We start from the raw sequence: 17176 nt of genomic DNA on the forward strand, positions 1-17176 counted from the left end.
GTTGTGTAATTATTTTTTTAGTTCAGCTTAGAGTGAAAATTAAATTGACAAAACTTTATTGATTCTCCGTTATTTATACATGCACTGTTTTTTGGGATTAACAGATATATTACTTTTTAGTGACTGAAAATTTATAGTCCAACCTTGCTTTTAATTCTGGCATAGTTCCAAGTGGTGAGCCTGTTTTTCTCTCTCTCTTTTTTTGGTTGGTTTGTTTGCATTTTCTTTAAATAGTGATAATCATGTGTATTGTATAAGTCATACCTACTATTGTGAGGACATATTTATATTACTTAAAATGGATGATGATAATGTCAATTGATAGTGATAGTAATCAGAAAAACTTTTGTAACACTTATATACTATGCATCATTCTAAGTGCTTGCATTTACAATCCTAAGTCTGGGCCAGCAACACAATTAATATCTTCAATTCATATTGCTCTTCTAAACTCCAGGCTAATATATTCAACTATTTATTTGATATCTCTTGGATGTTTCATGGACGTCTGAAACCTATCATCTCCGTAAATGAACTCTTGAGGTTTGAGGTTTTCTTTTCAACTCTTCTACACCTGAATAAAAACGGTCACCTCCCACCCATTTGCTAAAGCCAGAAACCAGGGAGTAAATTTTGATGCCTGCCTTTTCTTTATGATCTATATACAGTGAATTAGCCAATTCTGTGTTGTCTTCTTTAATTTTATGTTTTAGAAACAGGGTCTTGCTATGTTGCCCAGGCTGGTATCAAACTCCTGGGCTCAAGCAATCCTCCTTCCTCAGCCCCCCAAGTAGCTGAGGAAATGCACAAATCTTAACTATACAATGTTGACAATATATATTGTTGCACTGATGTAGCTCACATCCTGTCAATATATAGAACACGTCTGTAACTCCTGTGTTTTTTTTTTTTTTTTTGAGACAGAGTCTCACTCTGTCACCCACGATGGAGTGCAGTGGCGCCATCTTGGCTCACTGCAGTCTCCACCTCTCGGGTTCAAGTGATTCTTCTGTCTCAGCCTCCCAAGAAGCTGGGATTACAAGTAGGTGCCACCACACGTGACTAATTTTTGTATTTTAGTAGAGATGGGATTTCACCATATTGGTCAGGCTGGTCTCGAACTCCTGACCTCAGATGATCCGGCCCCCTTGGCCTCCCAAAGTGCTGGAATTATAGGTGTGAGCCACCGCACCCGACCCAGAAAGTACTCTCTGCCCTTTTTGCTCTTTTTTTTCTTGTTTCTTAAGGTGGAAACTTAGATCACTTATTTGTTACTGCTGTGAATGTCCTCTAAGCACTCCTGCAGTTGTATCCCACAAATTTTAATATGTTGTGTTTTCATTTTCTTTCTATTCAATATACTTTATAATTTCCCTTGTGACTCTTTCTCTGACCCATAGGTTATTTAGATATTTAGACGTTTGTTGCCTGATTGTAAGTATTTGCAAAATTTTCAGATACTTTTTTTTTTTTTTTTACTGAATTGTAGTTTAATTTCTTTATGAATTGAGAACATAATTTACATGGTTTCTGTTCTTTTAAATTTGTTAAAGTTTGTTTTGTGGCCAAGAATATGGTCTGTTTTAGTGAGTGTTTTCTGTGTATTTGAACAGAATGTGTATTCTGCCCTTATGGGTGGAGTATTCTATAAATTTCAATTAGGTCAATTTGGTTGATAGTGTTCTTCAGGTCTTCTGTAACCTTTGTGGCCTACTTTTTCTTTTCTTTTCTTTTGTTTTTTATTTTTTACTTTTTTTTTTTTGACATGGAGTCTCACTCTGTCGCCCAGGCTGGAGTACGGTGGTGCAGTCTTGGCTCACTGCACCCTCTGCCTCCCGGGTTCAAGCAGTTCTCCTGCCTCAGTCTCCCGAGTAGCTGGGACTACAGTTGCATGCTGCCACTCCTGGTTAATTTTTGTGTTTTTAGTAGAGACAGAGTTTCACCATGTTGGCCAGGATGATCGTGATCTCCTGACCTCGTTATCCTCCCACCTCAGCCTCCCCAAAGTGCTGGGATTACAGGCATTAGCCACCTTGCCCAGGCTGGTTGCCTACTTTTTCTATGATCATTGTGAAAGGAGTATTGAAATCTCCAACTATAATTGTGGATTTGTCTGTTTCTCCTTTCAGTTCTATTTGTTTTGCTTCATGTATTGTGAAAGCCACTAAAGCTATGGCTTTCTGTTGTGGTAAAGCCATTGATGAATTGGAGAATTCCCTCAGGCAAAAAGATAGAAACTTGTAGTAAGATGCATATACATCTAAGATTCTTTATGCTTGTGTTCTTGGAGAAGTGCTTCTTTTATAATTATATAATGTCCTTTTTGGTTCTGACATTATTCCTGGTTCTAAAGCCTTCTTTGTCTAGTATTAATGCAACTATTCCAACTTTCTTTTGCTTAGTATTTATGTGATATATCTTTTTGTATCATTTTACTTTTAGCCCATCTATGCCTGTATATTTAAAGTAAGTTTCTTGTAGACATCATGTAGTTGGTTCTTTTTTGAACAGTCTGACAATTTCTGTCTTTTAACTGTTAAGTTTAGACCATACGTATTTAATTTGTTGGATTAAAATCTACCATTTTGCAAATTATTTTCTATTTGTTTTGTTCCATCTGTGTGGTTTTTCCTTTTTCTCTTTTCGATTAATTGTTCATTTTAATGATACCATTTTGTCTCGATTATTTACTTATTTATACTTTTTTGAAAAAACTTCTTATGGTTGTTTTAGTGTTTACAATATACATCTTTACTTATCAAAGCCTACCTTCAAATATTATACTGCTTCACAGGTAGTATAAGGATATTACTGTTGTATATATTGTCCTATAGCTCTTGGATACTATTTTTTTTTTAAATCTTTTTATTATCTTTTTGTTTAAGTTTGGGTAATTTCTTTTGACTTCCCTTCGGGTTTGTTGATTCTTTCCTTGCCTTTGTCAAGTCTATTGACAAGCCTGTTCAAGGCATTCTTCATTTTTGTTACTGTGTTTTTTATTGCTAGGATTTCCATTTTATTCTTATGGTTTTCATCTCTGCAAAACTGCTTGATTTTCCCTTCTTCCACCTTTTCCATTAGAGGCTTTAACATATTAATGAAAATTAGTTTAAATTTGCTGTCAGATAGCTTCAGTATCTGTGTTGTATCCAAGTCTAGTTCTGTTGATTACTTTGACTCTCGGCAGTATGTTGTTTTTCTCTGGGCATACTTTATATGTAGATTTTTTGAGCTCACTTGCTCTGTGGTTTCTTTTATTCAGTTTCTCCTTAACTTTATTGTTATTTTTATTAGACTTTAAGTTCTGGGATACATATGCAGAACGTGCAGGTTTGTTACATTGGTATACACGTGCCATGGTGATTTGCTGCACCCATCAACCTGTCATCTGCATTAGGTATTTCTCCTAATGCTATCCCTCCCCTATCCCTCAATCCCCCAACAGGCCCTGGTGTGTGGTATTCCCCTCCCTGTGTCCATGTGTTCTCATTGTTCAACTCCCACTTATGAGTGAGGACATGCAGTGTGTGGTTTTCTGTTCCTGTGTTAGTTTGCTGAGGATGATGGCTTCCAGTGTCATCTATGTCCCTGCAAAGGACATGAACTCATCCTTTTTTATGGCTGGATAGTTTTCGATGGTGTATATGTGCCACATTTTCCTTATCCAGTCTATCATTGATTGACGTTTGGGTTGGTTCCAAGTCTTTGCTATGGTGGATAGTGCTGCAGTAAACATACGTGTGCATGTGTCTTTATAGCAGCATGGCTTATAATACTTTGGGTATATACCCAGTAATGGGATTGCTAGGTTAAATGGTATTTCTGGTTCTAGATCTGTGAGGAATCACCACACTGTCTTCCACAGTGGTGAACTAATTTACACTCCCACCGACGGTGTAAAAGTGTTCCTATTTCTCCACATTCTCTCCAGCATCTGTTGTTTCTTGACTTTTTAATGATCGCCATTCTAACTGGCGTGAGATGGTATCTCATTGTAGTTTTGACAGAATCTCACAGCATTTGCTTGTCTGTAAAGGATTTTATTTCTCCTTCCCTTATGAAGCTTAGTTTGGCTGAATATGAAAGTCTGGGTTGAAAATTCTTTTCTTTAAAATTGTTAAATATTGGCCCCTCACTCTCTTCTGGCTTGTAGGGTTTCTGCCGAGAGATCTGCTGTTAGTTTGATGGGCTTCCCTTTGTGGGTAACCCGACCTTTCTTTCTGCCTGCCCTTAACATTTTTTTCCTTCATTTCAATCTTGGTGAATGTGATGATTATATATCTTGGGGTTACTCTTCTTGAGGAGTATCTTTGTGATGTTCTCTGTATTTTCTGAATTTGAATGTTGACCTTTCTTGCTAGGTTGGGGATGTTCTCCTGGATAATATCCTGAAGTATGTTTTCCAACTTGGTTCCATTCTCCCTGCCACTTTCAGATAAACCAATCAAATGTAGGTTTGGTCTTTTCACATCGTTCCATATTTCTTGGAGGCTTTGTTCATTCCTTTTCATTCTTTTTTCTCTAATCTTGTCTTCAGGCTTTATTTCATTAGGTTGATCTTCAGTCTATGATATCCTTTCTTTTGCTTGATCGATTTGGCTATTGATACTTGTGTATGCTTTACGAAGTTCTCGTGCTGTGTTTTTCAGCTCCGTTAGGTCATTTATCTTTTTCTCTAAACTGGTTATTCTAGTTAGCAGTTCATCTAACCTTTTTTTTTTTTTTTTTTTCAAGGTTCTTAGCTTCCTTGCATTGAGTTAGAACATGCTTCTTTAGCTCGGAGGAGTTTGTTATTACCCACCTTCTGAAGCCTACTTCTGTCAGTTCGTCAATTCATTCTGTGTCCAGTTTTGTTCCCTTGCTAGTGAGGAGTTGTGATCCTTTGGAGGAGAAAAGGTGTTCTGGTTTTGGAATTTTCAGCCTTTTTGGGCTGTTTTTTCCTCATCTTCATGGATTTATCTACGTTTGTTCTTTGATATTGGTGACCTTCGGATAGGGTTTCTGTGTGGACGCCCTTTTTGTTGATGTTGATGCTATTCATTTCTGTTTGTTGATTTTCCTTCTAGCAGTCAGGCCCCTCTGCTGCAGGTCTGCTGAAGTTTGCTGGAGGTCCACTCCAGACCTTGTTTGCCTGGGTATCACCAGCAGAGGCTGCAGAGCAGCAAAGATTGCTGCCTGTTCCTTCTTCTGGAAACTTCATCCCAGAGGGGCACCCGCCAGATGCCAGCCGGAGCTCTCCTGTATGAGAGATCTGTCGACCCCTGTTCGAGGTGTCTCTTAGGGGGCACGAGGGTCAAGGACCCACATGAGGAGGCAGTCTGTCTCTTCTGTCTCTTAGCAGAGCTCAAGCACTGTGCTGGGAGATCCACTGCTCTCTTCAGAGCCGGCAGGCAGGAACGCTTAAGTCTGCTGAAGCTGTGTCCACAGCCACTGCTTCCCCAGGGTTCTCTGCCCCAGGGAGATGAGAGTTTTATCTACAAGTTCCTGATTGGGACTGCTGCGTTTCTTTCAGAGATACCCTGCCCAGAGAGGAGGAATCTAGAGAGTCAATCTGGCTACAGCAGCTTTGGGGTGCTGTGGTGGACTCTGCCGAGTCTAAACTTCCTGGGTGCTTTGTTTACACTGTTAGGGTAAAACCACCTACTCAAGCCTCAGTAATGGCAGATGTCCCTACCCCACTGAGCTCGAGCGTCCCAGGTCGACTTCAGACTGCTGTGCTGGCAGCGAGAATTTCAAGCCAGTGGATCTTAGCTTGCTAGGCTTTGTGGGGCTGGGATCTACTGAGCTAGACCACTTGGCTCCCTGGCTTCAGCCCCCATTCCAGGGGAGTGAATGGTTCTGTCTTGCTGGTGTTCCAGGAGCCACTGGGGTATGAAAAAAATCTCCTGCAGCTAGCTCAATGTCTGCCTAAATGGCCGCCCAGTTTTGTGCTTGAAACCCAGGGTGCTAGAGATGTAGGCACCTAAGGGAATCTCTTGGTCTGTGGGTTGCGAAGACCATGGGAAAAGTGTAGTATCTGGGCTGGAGTGCACCGTTCCTCAGGGCACAGTCCCTCACAGCTTCCCTTGGCTAGGGGAGGGAGTTCCCTGACCTCTTGCACTTCCTGGGTGAGTGGACGCCCCACCCTGCTTCAGCTTGCCCTCCGAGGGCTGCACCCTTTGTCTACCCAGTGCCAGTGAGATGAGTTGGGTACCTCAGTTGGAAATGCAGAAATCACCTGCCTTCTGCGTTGATCTTGCTGGAAGCTGCATACCGGAGCTGTTCCTATTCAGCTGTCTTACCAACCACCAATCCAGAGCACTCTCTCCCTTAACTTTCCAGCTGCCCTGGTCAACCTTGAACGTGGTTCTTTGACGTTTCAAGTCACTACTACTTGTCACACTTGATGAATTGGGAAGTGCCCTGAGGTAAAAAGAGACTTGTAGTTCTCACTATGCATTTTCTGTGTCTTCAGGGTAGATCCCACTCCAGCTTCTGCCTACATTCTGTTGCCTTCAAATAGTTAATTTTTTTTTTGGTTTAGATTTTATAATTCTCATTCATATTAGGGTTAGTGTGACCAAACTACTCTGCCATTAACAGAAGCTGGAAGCCTACTGGCCTCTAAAACAATTTAATAAACAGATAAGATCATGTCATTTCCCCACTGAAGCCCTTAAATTTCCTGTTTTTTAATGCCCTTGTCTTCCTCTGTAACCTCATAAACTGGTCTCATGCACTATATTCTAATCATATTGATTTCTTTCAGCAAACAGCAAGTTTGTGCTATTTGTCTTATGCTTAATCTGAGTAAATTTGTACTTGTCTGCCCACTGTAAATTATTTCTCATACATAGCTCTCTGTTTCTCTTTGGATAGTCACATTCCTGTATTCAAATCCAGCTCCTACTTACTGGGTATAACTTCGGACAAGTTCCCCATCTGTGGAATGGGAGTAAAGTTAATACTACTCCTACCTCAGAAGTTTGTTGTGAGGATTAAATAGCTTTATATATATATAAAGCACTTTAGAATGGTGCCTAGTACCCAAAGCTCATATATTTTTTTAAAAAGCTGTTATTCTTTCTTAATGTATTGGCTGAGAATCACCTGCCTCTGACTAGATCTCATGTGTTTTGATTTGCCATGTGGTTTACCTTATAAAAAAATATTTTTTCCTCCTAATCCCAACCTCCCAACCTTAGGGATGATAGAAACTTAAGAAACAAAGGCCTAATAAGTGGTGTGAAGTCACTCAGTAAAGAAGAATTGAGTGCAGAGTTACTACACTTATCTCTGAACACAGATGTGTGTCATCAGCCTTGTATTCCTAAGCAACAGTTGAAAGCAGGTAGTATTTTTACTGTAAATAATTAGAGATATATCTTATTTTATACACTAAGATTATTTATAACATTAGAATTGGTAGTAAATTTTTATTTTGTACATTTAAAATAACATCATTTGGAATACTTACTGGCACGTAAATCATTGAATAAATGAAAGTTATGATGGTAATCCAAAAGAAAACATAATTAACATTATTACCTTCTGTATGTACTTTTACAAATTAATTTGATGTTTTTGTCTGCATGCTCACATACGTTTTTACATTATAATCACTGTGTACATGCTAATTTGTACCTTGGAGAGTATACCTTTATTTTTCACCTTCATTTTCTTCAGATGAAACAAAGTTCCTTTTAAATTAATAGCAGTTATAGGAGATATTTAATTGACATAGAGATAATTTTTTAGTTTCTTTTTTAAGTTGGCTTTCTATTTATAGCCTTCTATTAATATGGTAAAAACTCAGCTAACAATAGAGAAACTTGTTGGAATCTGGTAATAGTTTTCTTTTTTAAAATTTTAAACTAATAATTAAGAAGTAGCAGGCTGGGTACGCTGATTCACGCCTGTAATCCCAGCACTTTGGGAGGCCGAGGCGAGTGGATCACGTGAGGATTTCGAGAGCAGCCTGGCCAACATAGGGAAACCCTGTCTGTACTAAAAATACAAAAAGATTTGCTGGGTGTGGTGGTGGGCGCCTGCAATCCCAGCTATTCGGGAGGCTGAGGCAGGAGAATCACTTGAACCCGGGAGGTGGAGGTTGCAGTGAGCCAAGATTGTGCCATTGTACTTCATGGGCAACAAGAGCAAAACTCTGTCTCAGAAATAAAAAAAAAAGAAGGGCAATACTATTATTTCATTTTTTTTCACCAGAATAATCTGTTCTGTAGCTTGATATTTGAAGAAATATTATATTAAATCTGACATTATTTATAGGTACATCCCACCTTTTCCCTCTTTGGGGAAAATGATTATTGAAGTCTCTAATATATGTGCATTTTACATATAGTTGTGTAAATAGTCATATATACATATGTACTACTTATTTACCCTTTTGGAAATAATGTTTTGTCATAATATTCAAAATGGCCTTTGAAGGAATAACAGGATATTCTAGTTTACAGTTTTTCAAGGGTAGTGTGCCTTTAGCTTGTCCACTTTGTAGAGATAAGCCACTTAATATTTTAAATTTTGCCATAAGAAAATTACAGTTGTTTTCAGGTATCTAAAAAGTAATGTTATTGAAATGATAGCACTTAAAATAATAAAAGTTCTTTTAAAAGAGGAGGGCATGAAGGTAGTTAAGCTGGAAATTTATTGATGTAGGCTGAGTTTAGAAAATATTCCATTTTGCCAGCTACTCGGGATGCTGAGGCAAGAGAATCGCTTGAACCCAGGAGACAGAGGTTTCAGTGAGCCGAGATCGTGCCACTGCATTCCAGCCTGGGCGACAGAGCGAGACTGTCTCAAAAGAAAAAAAAAAAAAGAAAATATTCCATTTTTGGGAAAAAACCCATTTTGATCCATAGTTCTTGATTTTTTGTTGTGAATAAATCTAAGGCATCCTTGTAACTCTTTTGGAATATAATAAAATTAAATTGTAGTTAAAATATCACATAAATTTCTTACATTTTATTTGAATAAAATATTATTTTATTTTGCCTGTTAAAAGATAAAACGTTTGTTAAAGTAATATATTTATGTTGCATCTAAAGCAGCTATAGTAGAAATACATGTTTCTAAATATTGTTTTGAAAATAAAGTATTGGTTTGTTTTATATATAATTCAAATATCATATACATAAAATGTTTACTGTTTATGGCAATATACCAATTATATGTATAATATTTACTGTTAGCATTCTAAATAAAGTCTGTAACTGTTTGTTTTAAAGAAACAGCACCCTTGAAAGAGAGCTATAAGGAAGAATCTATAAATTCTGGACTGGCCATTCTACTTGAGAGCATTGTATCTGATCTTGAAAAATCTCTTGGAACAGGTTTATCTTCAATATTAGAAACAGAAATGAAAATTGCTTTTGGAAGCCTTTGGATGGAGGTGATTAGTTGAACTCTATTAGTTGAAAATTTCTTTTTTATTGCTGAAGATTTGTTATTTTAAGAAATATTACTTGTGTAAAATGCATAAGCTTCATTGAATAATCTGTGTCATGTTACATTTTTCTTCAAGTTTTTGAAATAGTTTTTTGACAGTTAAACGATGAACATTTCTTAAATGTTAAGAATATATGTTGTTATTTTTTTTGAGTCAAGAGGTATTTATTTTCCAGCTGCTGTATGTCAGATGCACTGTCCCATGGTGCTTAAATTGAATTTTAAAAAAAATCTATTTAATTTGAGTCAAAATGTCTAATATAAGGAATCTCCCTAGCAATATGTATTCAGAAAAGAAGTATATTTTTGTTTGTGCCATGTAAATGTAAGCATCAGAGTATAAGCTGATTGTATTAGCAAGATATTCTGAATTTTCTTTGGATTCACACCTTTTCAACAATCAGTAAAACTCCACATTTAACAATAATGGTTTCAGAAGTTCAGTGTTTGTTTTGTTTTGAGATGGTGTCTCGCTCTTATTGCCCAGGCCTGAGTACAATGGCATGATCTTGGCTCACTGCAACCTTTGCCTCCCAGATTAAAGTGATTCTCCTGCCTTAGCCCCGCAAGCAGCTGGGATTACAGGCATGTGACACCACACCCAGCTAATTTTTGTATTTTTAGTAGAGACGAGGTTTCACCATGTTGGTCAGGCTGGTCTTGAACTGCTGTCCTCAAGTGATCCTTCTGTCTCAGCCTCCCAAAGTGCTGGGATTACAGGTGTGAGCATTTATAGATAGAAGAAACATGATTTCCCATCAATCATAGCTTGTATCTATTCCAGCTATTCAGTGAGATTCTAATATTTGCCAGAACGGTGTATTTGCTACTTGATTATATTATCAAAGTTGAACCAAAATGATGACGAATTATCAGAAGATACTAGGAGTGTTGATATCTCATAGTAGAGATAAGGCAAGTAATTGTATATATGTGAATGATTCAGAAAGGGAAGTGTTGACATCTTATAGAATTAAATGATCAATGTTTTTAATAGGCATGTTTTCGCAAGAGTGTAGCAACTGACAATTATAACTGACATTTTTTACTTTTCTTTTCTTTTCTTTTCTTTTTGAGATGGAATTTGGCTGGAGTGCAGTTGCGTGATCTTGGCTCACTGCAGCCTCCTCCTTCTGGTTTCAAGTAATTCTCCTGCCTCATCCTCCCAAGTAGCTGGGAATACAGGTGTCTGCCACCACGCCCAGCTAATTTTTGTATTTTTAGTAGATATGGGGTTTCACCATGTTGGCCAGGCTGGTCTCGAACTCCTGAACTTGTGGTCCACCCGCATCGGTCTCCCAAAGTGCTAGGATTACAGGCATGAGCCACTGGACATCTTTTTTCTATATGGATTATCCCCCAGTTATATGAAATAATTAGATTTTCTTATAAAGATGACTGTGTTGACATGTAGATTGAAGGACCTTTGCTGATAAAACTATGTTTCCTCTGATTAGAACTATGTTTTCTTTTTTGCACACACAGTTTCTGAAACAATAAAAATTAATACTAATATGAATTTTACAAAAGCAATTTGCAGTGGAATTAGCATTTTAATTTTGTTATGATTGACTTTACATCTTTTAATTTAAAAGAATCCAACTAACTATATTTTGCTTAGAAATATATGTAGGAATTCCTAAATAGGTACTTTTTAATAATAGGAATAATAAATCTAGAGATGTTAATTTTTTTCTACATGCTCTTTAGATCCTGTACCTGAAACCTCCATGGACTCTACTACATTTACTACAGTGCTTTAAAAAACACTGGTTGGCTGTATTTGGATTAGTTATGGAAAAGACTTGCTTTTAACTATTGAGAGCCTATATAAAATCTCTGTAAAGGTATGAATCTTTTATTTTCTCTTTAGCAGTGTGGTATTAAGTTAGACTAGCAGATATATTCCATGGAATGTGAAGATAAATTAATGAAGAATTTGTTAATTAGTTCTTAGTTATACTTCTGATTTCTAAAGGTATATGTGGAAACTGGATGAATAGATGCAGCTCATAGAGCTTGTGACTGTAAATGGTATTGTTGTTGATATTTCAAGATATTGTGAATATATAATTTTTGATGATGTTTACTTTGAAACCTTTTAAAACCATGTTTTATAGTCTATTCAGGTACACCAATAGAATTCATTAGACTTTTTTCATTTCTCATAGTGTGTAACACAAACTTTGAGCACATTTCATTTACTGATTTTCAAAATAGTATGTCAAGGTTTCTATTTAAACTATATGAATAAGGAACAAGAAACCTTTGGCTTTGGTGTATAGTGAATTTTAGAACTGGAAGAGACCACAGTGAACAACTTAGTTGGTTTTTAAATTATATTGAACAGAACTTTCGACTTCTTGAAGTGCCTCCGCTGCCACAGATGGGTGATGGATAGATTGAAGGGGAGCCCGGTAGGTGGTGCCTTTGGCCCTTAACCCCAACTTTAGCCAGAGCAGCTTTTAAAAATGTCTATATATGGAGGTTCTATATAGGACTTGGAAAAAAGTTTATCTGCTATGAGGAAAAAAATGCGAAAAAAACTGATCTAATGTTATTAAAGCCTGTATTTTATGATCGAGGAAACTAGTCTTGAAACAGTAGGTGACTTGTTTCAAAATCAAATAACTAGATTTGTCTTGTTATGCCTTTAAAAGGCAAAGGCTGGGCATGGTGGCTCATGCCTGTAATCTCAGCACTTTGGGAGGCCAAGGTGGGTGAATTGCTTGACCCCAGGAGTTCAAGGCCAGCCTGGGCAACATGGCAAAACTCCCTTTCTACCAAAAATACAAAAATTAGTCAGGTGTGGTGGTGCATGCCTGTAGACCCAGCTGCTTGGGAGGCTGAGGTGGGAGGATCATCTGAGCCTGAGAGGTGGAGGTTGCAGTGAGCCAAGATGGTGCCACTGCATTCCAGCCTGGGCAACAGAATGAGACCCTGTCTCAAAAAACATATAAAAAAGCAAAGTGTGATTATTATTAAGGGTTCAGTTGGTACTTTGCTTTTTTCAAACTCCTCACATGAAGTGATGTGTTTATTATTTCATATATTAGTTATATCCAGCTTACTTCTGAAACATAACTGTGATGCCTTAGTACCCTTGTACTTGAGTACAAGAGGGCTGTTAAGTAATTAAATTATTAAAGGCACCAAGGCCAGATAATGAAGACTAGGAGATGATTAATTATGAATCATATGCAAATAATTATTGCAGCACTTGAACCCAGATTTTAACCTTAAAATCATCATAGAAGCTAGGACAAAAAGGAAAAAAATGCATATTCTACGATAGTGTACCTTATTCTCTGTCTTTTCCTTGAAGTGTAAACTCTTTGAAAATGAGTTGTTCTCAGAGGAGTAAAAAGTAGAATAGTGATTACCAGAGGATGGTGAAGGTGCAGTGGTAGGGGATGGTAAGAGATTGATCAATATAAAAAGCTACAGTTAGATAGGAGGAATAAGTTCTGGTGTTCTGCTGCATTGCAGGATGACTAGAATTAACAGTTACGTATTGCATATTTCAAAATAGGTATAAGAGAATGTTCTTATCACAAAGAAATGATAAATGCTTAAGGTCATAGATATGCTAATTACCCTGATTTAATTGTTACACAATTTATATATGTGTCAAAACATCACATCATACTCCATAAATATGTACAATTATTATGTGTCAACCATAAATAAAATAAGTCAATAAATAAATACTTCCCCTAGGGGATTTAAAGGACCTAGTCCTTTTCCTTATGTCTCATCCATGGTAGATGTTCGATGAATATCTTTTTTTATTTTTTTCCGACCTTCTAACGTGATGAATTTACTCAGGAGTAAGGAAAAAGGATTATAATCTAGGATGCATAGCTATGGCAAGCCACAGGTGCCCCTGAAGAGGAGAGACGAAGGGAAAGCTTTTATTGGCAAAAAGAAGTTCATACAAGCTGCTTAAAAACAGAGTTTATTGGTTCCTGAGGCTCAAAGCCAGAGTTGGCGTTAGTTCATTGGTGTAGATACTGTTACTGGGCAAATGTTTTTTCAAGAGAGTCTTATCTGAACTGCTGTAGTCCTAAAGAATGTCTAGTGATAAACCCGGTTTAGAAATATGTGCATACATGAAAGACATGGATCATGAAAAGCATAAGATACATGAAGGTTGTGGAGGAATTTCTTGTGGGATTTTTTTAAGAAAATCCTTGAGACAGTTGTTATCTCAGAAATGCAAGCTTGAGCTTCCCTCCTTCGTGCTATCCTGGCTCCAATTATTTATTTATTTATTATTAGATGTTAAGCTCTGGGGTACATGTGCAGAACATGCAGGTTTGTTACATAGGTATACATGCGCCATGGTGATTTGCTGCACCCATCAACCCATCATCTACATTAGGTATTTCTCCTAATGCTATCCCTCCCCTAGCCCCCCACCCCCCGACAGGCGCTGGTGTGTGATGTTCCCCTCCTTGTCCATGTGTTCTCATTGTTCACCTCCCACTTATGAGTGAGAACATCTGGTGTTTTGTTTTCTGTTCTTGTGTTAGTTTGCTGAGAATGATGGTTTCCACCTTCATCCATGTACCTGTAAAGGAGATGAATTCATCCTTTTTTATGGCTGCATAGTATTCCATGGTGTTTATGTGCCACATTTTCTTTATCCACTGTGTCATTGATGGGCATTTGGGTTGGTTCCAACTGTTTGCTATTGTGAACAGTGCTGCAGTAAACATACATGTGCATGTGTCTTTATAGTACAATGATTTATAATCCTTTGGGTATATACTCAATAATGGGATTGCTGAGTCAAATGGTATTTCTAGTTCTAGATCCTTGAGGAATCACCACACTGTCTTCCGCAATGGTTGAACTAATGAACACTCCCACCAACAGTGTAAAAGTGTTCCTATTTCTCCACATCCTCACCAGCATCTGTTGTTTCTTGACTTTTTAATGATCGCCATTCTAACTGGCATGAGATGGTATCTCATTGTGCTTTTGATTTGCATTTCTCTAATGACCAATGATGATGAGCTTTCTTTCGTGTGTTTGTTGGCTGCATAAATGTCTTCTTTTGAGACATGTCTGTTCATATCCCTTGCGCACTTTTTGATGGGGTTGTTTTTTTCTTATAAATCTATTTAAGTTCTTTGTATATTCTGGATATTAGTCATTTGTCAGATGGATAGATTGCAAAAATTTTCTCCCATTCTGTAGGTTGCCTGTTCACTCCGATGATAGTTTCTTTTACTGTGCAAAAGCACTTTAGTTTAATAGATCCCATTTGTCAATTTTGGCTTTTGCTGCCATTGCTTTTGGTGTTTTAGTCATGAAGTCTTTGCCCATGCCTGTCCTGAATGGTATTGCCTAGGTTTTCTTCTAGGGTTTTTATAGTTTTAGGTGTTATGTTTAAGTCTTTAATTCATCTTGAGTTAATTTTTGTATAAGGTGTAAGGAAGGGATCCAGTTTCGGTTTTCTGCATATGGCTAGCCAGTTTTCCTAACACCATTTACTTGGACAAAATTCAACAGCCCTTCAAGCTAAAAACTCTCAAGAAACTAGGTATTGATGTAACATATCTCAAAATAAGTAAATAGCTCTTAAGCTGTGTATGACAAACCCAAAGCCAATATCACACTGGGCAAAAGATGGAAGCATTCCCTTTGAAAACCAGCACAGGACAAGAATGCCCTCTCTCACCACTCCTATTGAACATAGTATTGGAAGTTCTGGCCAGGGCAGTCAGACAAGAGAAATAAATAAAGGGTATTAAGTTAGGAAAAGGGGAAGTCAAATCGTCTCTGTTTGCAGATGACATGATCGATATTTAGAAAACCGTGTCATCTCATCCCCAAATCTCCTTAAGCTGATAAGCAACTTCAGCAAAGTCTCAGGATACAAAATCAATGTGCAAAAATCACAAGCATTCCAATAAACCAAGAACAGACAAACAGCCAAATCATGAGTGAAATCCCATTCACAATTGCTAAACAGACAATAAAATACCTAAGAATACAACTTACAAGGGATGTGAAAGAACTCTTCAAGAACTACAAACCACTGCTCAAGGAAGTAAGAGAGGACACAAACAAATGGAAAAACATTCCATGCTCATGGATGGGAAGAATCAATATTGTGAAAATAATCATACTGTCCAAAGTAATTTATAGATTCAATGATATCCCCATCAAGCTACCATTGACTTTCTTCACAGAATTGGAAAAAACTACTTTAAATTTCATATGGAACCAGAAAAGAGCCCACATAGCCAAGACGATCCTAAGCAAGAAGAACAAAACTGGAAGCATCAGACCACCTGACTTCAAACTATACTACAAGGCTACAGTAACAAAAACAGCATGGTACTGGTACTAAAACAAGTATATATAGACCAATGGAACTGAACAGAGGCCTCAGAAATAACACCACACATCTACAACCATCTGAATATCTATTTTTAATAAGTTACTAGTTTTTTAAGGAACGGCACTTTCCCGTCATTGCCTTTAGTTGTAGAAGTTGCTTATTAGTGATATGAGTATATGAAGGACATGGAATCACATATTGGACATCTCTCCAAAGCAGTTTTATAAAGCATGTAGAACCTTTTTTCATATCTTTTACCAGGGTCATAATTTAGTCGATCTTTTAAAAGAGAAAGTCTGTAAACTATGTGTAATCTCAAAGTTAGTTTAGTGTAAAAAATGAAGCATCTAGTTACCATCTTCCATCTGTTTTTCCTGGCAGGGGGATCTGCTCTTAGATGCAGCTGAGAGGTGGTAGGTGGCAGCTCTAACTGACAATAAAGAGAGAAGTGAAGATGTGATTACTGTATCTTCTGCTGAAAAATCAGTTTTGCAATCATTATGTGCATAGTTTGTTGGTCTTTGATCTCAAAGAATCTGATGCCTAATGTTTAAAGAGCTAAGAATATGTCATGGGATTATAAAAGTACCTCTTGCCAGGAGTTCATTGCCAGCCTGGCCAACATGGTGAAACCCTATCTTTACTAAAAATACAAAAAAATTAGCTGGGTGTGGTGGTGGGTGCCTATAATCCCAGGTATTCAGGAGGCTGAGGGAGGAGAATCACTTGAACCCAGAAGATGGAGGTTGCAGTGAGCCGAGATCACACCATTGCACTCCACCCTGGGCAACAAGAGTGAAACTCTGTCTCAAAAAAAAAAAAGTTCCAGGGCGGAGCAAGATGGCCGAATAGGAACAGCTCCAGTCTCCAACTCCCAGTGTGAGCGACACAGAAGACCGGTGATTTCTGCATTTTCAACTGAGGTACTGGGGTCATCTCACTAGGGAGTGCTGGACAATCGGTGCTGGTCAGCTGCTGCAGCCCGACCAGCGAGAGCTGAAGCAGGGCGAGGCATCGCCTCACCTGGGAAGCGCAAGGGGAAGGGAATCCCTTTTCCTAGCCAGGGGAACTGAGACACACAACACCTGGAAAATCGGGTAACTCCCACCTCAATACTGCGCTTTAAGCAAACGGGCATACCAGGAGATTATATCCCACACCTGGCCGGGAGGGTCCCATGCCCACATAGCCTCCCTCGTTGCTAGCATAACAGTCTGCGATCTAATCGCAAGGCAGCAGCGAGCCTGGGGAGGGGGCGCCCACCATTGCTGAGGCTTAAGTAGGTAAACAAAGCTGCTGGGAAGCTCAAACTGGGTGGAGCTCACAGCAGCTCAAGGAAGCCTGCCTGTCTCTGTAGTCTCCACCTCTGGGGACAGC

The 17176-nt window shown here is 38.1% G+C and overlaps 1 protein-coding gene across 1 annotated transcript in view; it reads left to right on the forward strand.

Moving 5' to 3' along the window:
* The window catches only part of SWT1 (SWT1 RNA endoribonuclease homolog), a 139966-nt gene that overhangs the window by 39184 nt on the left and 83606 nt on the right, over positions 1–17176 (forward strand). Inside the window, 5 exon segments of the mRNA XM_017848065.1 lie at positions 7185–7330; positions 9225–9388; positions 11155–11245; positions 11248–11285; positions 16203–16212. Of these exon segments, the coding sequence (XP_017703554.1) occupies positions 7185–7330; positions 9225–9388; positions 11155–11245; positions 11248–11285; positions 16203–16212 (449 nt within the window).

The sequence above is a fragment of the Rhinopithecus bieti genome, unplaced genomic scaffold (genome assembly GCF_001698545.2).
Source record: "Rhinopithecus bieti isolate Rb0 unplaced genomic scaffold, ASM169854v2 scaffold_27006, whole genome shotgun sequence".
In the NCBI taxonomy this organism is placed as follows: domain Eukaryota; kingdom Metazoa; phylum Chordata; class Mammalia; order Primates; family Cercopithecidae; genus Rhinopithecus; species Rhinopithecus bieti.